The sequence below is a fragment of the Peromyscus leucopus genome, chromosome 9 (genome assembly GCF_004664715.2).
Source record: "Peromyscus leucopus breed LL Stock chromosome 9, UCI_PerLeu_2.1, whole genome shotgun sequence".
Classification (NCBI taxonomy): domain Eukaryota; kingdom Metazoa; phylum Chordata; class Mammalia; order Rodentia; family Cricetidae; genus Peromyscus; species Peromyscus leucopus.
The window spans coordinates 19,053,395-19,058,524 of record NC_051070.1 but is presented as its reverse complement, the minus strand read 5'-3'; the positions used below and the strand labels follow the sequence as shown (position 1 = coordinate 19,058,524).

Below are 5,130 nucleotides of genomic sequence, written 5' to 3'. Positions count from 1 at the left end.
CTGAATTCTAGAATAGTGGTTTGGTTTGGCTATGTGATTTGGGCTGTAAAAATTATAATTCCCATCTTGTTCATTTATTGAGACCTAAAGATTCTTTATTGCTAATTGATGTTCAGTCCTAACAAAATAAGTTGTGATGAAGTATTGTTTCCTAGGTGCAGACTTTTTTTAATTGAAAATAATTTTTTCATGCAATTTATTCTGATCATGCAATTTATTTCTGATCCTTTCCCCTCATCTCCTCCCAGCTCCTCATTTCCTCCCCACCCACTCAACTCCATGCCTCCTTTCCCTCTCTCTTTAAAAAAATTGGCAAAACCAAACAAAACAATAAAATAAACAGGAAAAACAAAAAGCGGAACACACACACACACACTCACTGTAATATATAAGCAAAAGACCAGTAAGGTAAGAAAAATGCCCAGTCAAAGCAATCTGAGACAAAAAGTCTACAAAAATGCCACTGAATTCATCTTGCATTGGCCATCTACTGCTGGGCATGGGACCTGCCCTTAAGTTGTTTATATACCTAGTGAGACTCTACTGAAGAAAACTGATTTTCTTTCCAAGTGGTTGACACTTGAAGATAGCTTCTGGGTTATGGATGAGGATAGTGTTCCCTTTGAAGCCCTGGGACCCTATCTGGCTTGGACCTGTACAAGCCTGGTGCATGCTACCATGGCTTCTCATGAGTTCATATGTGTGTGAATCCTGCTGTGTTTAGAAGGCCTCGTTTCATTGGTGTCTTCCATTACAATCTTTCTCTTCTATAGAGTTCCCTGAGCCCTGAGAGGAGGAGTTTGATGAAGACTTTGGAAAAAAAAAAGTACAGCATTGGTTCATTGAAAGCTATGAACTTAAAAAAATGTTTTATTTTAGTTATGTGTATGCATGTGTGTGTCTGCATATATAAGTACAGGTGCCTGCAGAGGCCAGAGGTTTAGGATCTCCTGGAGCTGTAGTTAGCAGGTAGTTGTGAGCGAGCTATCATGTGTGGTTGCTTGGAATTGAATTCATGTCCTCTGGAAGAGCAGCAACTGCTCTTAACAGCTGAGTCATCTCACATCCCCAAGAGCTATGAACTTTAAAGTAAAAACGTTTAAAATATTTAATAAAAATTTTAAATACATTTACATTTATAGCTTTTTTAAAATTGATATTTCATCCATTCAAAAGATTTTGTTGATTGACATATGAGAGTTGGAGACTTTGAAAGGACATTTCCCTAATCCTTAGAATCTCCAGGGGTGAAATCTTGTATGAATGATTCTAACAGGACTTCTTTCCAAGGCAGTGGTTGCTAGTCAATGTGATGTGTTATACATAAGCAACTGGAAGTTTCTCCATAGTTAACATCCCAGTAAGTCTGCCCCAGTGACAGTGCATTCCCTGAGTTGGAAGTTGTGGACTGACTTTCAGTGGGTGTTACTGGCAATTCTAGCTCTTTGCAGACATATAGTGGAAAATTGAAAACATTAGCACGTGTATGTAAGATTTCAAGGCATATATAATCAGGTTATAGAAGTTAGGCATATTTTGAGGCCCTGCTTTATGACTTCTATGTCAAGCAGTTTTCTGGTATTGATACCCTATTTGACATGACTGCAGATACCCTATGACATGACTGCAGAGTAAGATGACCAGAGTGTGGCAGTGTTGGGACAGAATGTCAGTTACTTTCCCCATCATTGTAAAAAGAACACAAGTAGATTACTCTCTCATCCAGATGTTTTTCTGATGCAACAAATAGGATTTCTTTCTACTGCCAACTTCCTTTCCCTATCCTTGTAGATTACGTAGAGAGTGAACTTTGTGTGGCTGAAAGGAACGATTTGGTACTCTCATACAAGTTCAGACACGTTGCCTAACTGAAGCCTTAGTTTTCTTCTTGCCTGTTGGGAAGGAAGCACAGTCATGTACCTGAGGATTTGATGAGATTTAAATCTTCCCAAGGTCAGTATCAGTAGATCTGATGTTTGCCTTTCCTGAGCTGCCTATTAACAACAAACATCTTCAGACGTTGAAATAAGCTCTTGCATGATGGCATCACATCTACATGTCCCTTTGGAAAGCAAGGTGATTAGGATCATATTAAACTAGTGTTTATTTCTTTTCTCCCTTAGTAGCGAATTAAAGCAAAAGTTGCTTATGTGACAATTTGTTCTCTTACACTTACACGTGAAGGAATGAAGCTTCGACTGTTAAAGGAGAGGAAGCTCACAGATCCTGTCAGCAGAGGGCCCTCTGGCCAGCTCTTTATTTTACTGTGAATTGTGATGTAATTTTATGACCGATGGCTCATGTAAAAAACAAGACGGTGCCCTAAAGTCCTGGTTAGGGAGTGAATATGACATCAACAAGTTGTTTGTTATTCCCAGGCAGATTCCCTCTGCAGCCTTCTCTGTAACCAAGGGTTAGCTTTAGATTTATTCTCAAGGATGCCAGTACTTCAAAATGGAAACATTTCAATGGGAGGGTAAGTCCGTTAGTCTCCCCCATGATAATAATTTGAGTCCTGTAAATACTGTTAAGTGCACCTTCTCATGGTGTTTGAAGGAATAATGCTTTTACTTGTGTACAAAAATTCATCTTATACTTTATTCCTTGTTTTACCTTTAAAAATAATCCAACATGTTCATACACATATATGCATCAACACCCATATGTTCATACATATAACCAGCCATTAGAAAAGATCCCATACTATTGCTTTGGGGAAAGTATTTCTCTTTCATGCTATTACGATTTTGCACTCTTACTCTCCAAATATCATTTCTGTCAAAGCCCTGTTGAGATTGTGCTTTACTTATTGACTTTTATATCTTCAATTTAGTATTTTTCTCAATGCTTACTACAGAGCTCAGTAAACTGGATAAATAGATGGGTGGAATCAAGTCTCCTACCAGGGTCTGTAGATACACAGATGCTTTCTGACATTAGTTGTTGAGTCCAATAAAGGAAGGTTTATAAACAGGAAAATATGTTAAGGTAGAAGTAAAAAAACATTATAAGTTAGAACAATTGAACTCTTGAAGTATTCAGGTAGCTTTTACTCGAAGCAGTGTCAGAACTAGGTATTAAAAGGGTACCTAGAACTATGCAGGAGGCTTAAGCATTTCATAATCATTGACTATTTTTACTGTGTTTTTACGTTATTTTTGAAAGATACCATTTTTAGATTTATTTTGTGTTTATGTGTGTACATATGTGTGTGCACATGTGGGAAGGCGCCTGCACAGGCCAGAAGAGGGTTGAATTCCCTGGAGCTAGCAGGTGTTTGTGGTGGTATTCTAATTGTACTGAAATGTGATTTTGATTGTATGTTAATAAATAAAGTTGCCCGGGGGTCAGAGCTATTAGAGCCATAGACAGAGTGTGGCGGTGGTGGTACACGCCTTTAATCCCATAGATCTCTGTGTGTTCAGGGATACAGCCAGCATTGGAGACATATGCCTTTAAGACCTAGGGGGCTGTACATTCAGACAGTGACGAGGCAGTCACGTGTTTGGGTTTACAACCAATGAGAAGGCAGAATGACTAGAAAAACGACTTACACACAGGAAATAGCTCTTTTTCGAGAAGCTGGGACACAGCAGGAGGAAGGGTGAGATTTTATCTCTGAGCTCTGACCGCTTGGCTTTCTCTTTTACATTGTTTCTGTGTTTCTTATTTAATAAGACAGTTGGTTACATCTACAAATGGCGCCCAGCGGCTCGAGTTTCCATCTTAAACCTGAGAATATTTAATAATCAATTCTAAGCAGAGCCAAAACCAGATTCCTGCTTCTTGTCTCATACGGGCAGCTAGACACCGCAAAACGCGGGTTTGATTTTTCTGAGTAATGTGAACGTATTGGATCGAGCAGGAAGAACTGCATTACATCATGCAGCTTTCAGTGGGCATGGCGAGATGGTCAAACTACTCCTGTCCAGAGGTGCCAATATTAATGCTTTTGACAAGAAAGATAGACGTGCCATCCATTGGGCAGCATATATGGGTCACATCGAAGTAGTGAAATTACTTGTGTCTCATGGAGCTGAAGTGACGTGCAAAGATAAGTCTTACACACCTCTTCATGCAACAACCTCTAGTGGAATGATCAGTGTAGTCAAATACCTTCTAGATCTTGGAGTTGATATGAATGAACCCAATGCCTATGGAAACACACCTCTTCATGTGGCCTGTTATAATGGCCAGGACGTTGTTGTGAACGAACTCATAGACTGTGGTGCTAATGTGAATCAGAAGAATGAGAAAGGATTCACTCCTTTGCACTTTGCTGCTGCATCCACACATGGAGCACTGTGTTTAGAACTCCTGGTTAGCAATGGGGCTGACGTCAATATGAAGAGTAAAGATGGGAAAACCCCACTACACATGACTGCTCTCCACGGTAGATTCTCCAGATCACAAACCATTATCCAGAGTGGAGTTGTAATTGACTGTGAAGATAAAAATGGAAACACCCCTTTGCATATAGCAGCCCGGTATGGCCATGAGCTGCTAATCAACACTCTTATTACAAGTGGTGCAGACACTGCAGCCACCGCCAGGATAAGCAACATGTAAAGACTCCGGTAAGCCACCAGCCACGTGGCAAGGTATAGATTTATAAAAATGGGTTAATTTAAGATATAAGAACAGTTAGCAAGAAGCCTGCCACGGCCATACAGTTTATAAGTGATATAAGCATCTGAGTGATTATTTTATAAGTGGATTGTGGGCCTGTGGGACTTGGTGGAAGCAGGAGAGAAGCCCTCCAGCAACAGGTGTTCGTGAGCTATGGGCCAATGTGGGTGCTGGGGTCTGAACACCAGTCCTCTGTAAGAGCAGCAGGCGCTCTCAGTAGCCTGCCGTCTCTCCAGCTCCTTGTCTTTAAATTTGCTTACGGAGTCGTAGGCTTCACTGTCAGACACAGTTGCCTCCTCCCCACCTGGCGCCCCCTTGAGCCCTTTCGCCCTCGGTATTTTTCCCGGCTCTTCGGATCTTCCTCCAAAGGAAGGAGTTATCTTTCCAATTCTTCTAACTTCATTTGAGCCTCTTGAAGAATTTTCTGCTGTGTGTCACAGTGGTTGTATTCATGCCTCATCACTCTACCTGGGGTAGGATCTCTGGTGTAATATCCTTGCC

General features: G+C 40.7%; 1 protein-coding gene across 1 annotated transcript; it reads left to right on the top strand.

Annotated features, from left to right (window-relative positions):
• Window positions 1-2,293: 2,293 nt before the first annotated feature.
• LOC114700329 (serine/threonine-protein phosphatase 6 regulatory ankyrin repeat subunit A-like) lies at window positions 2,294-4,590 on the top strand. The gene is made up of 2 exons (XM_037208785.1): window positions 2,294-2,302; window positions 3,808-4,590. Exons 1-2 carry the CDS (start codon window positions 2,294-2,296, stop codon window positions 4,567-4,569), a joined length of 771 nt encoding a protein of 256 aa, XP_037064680.1. The 3' UTR covers window positions 4,570-4,590.
• The last annotated feature ends 540 nt before the right edge of the window (window positions 4,591-5,130 follow it).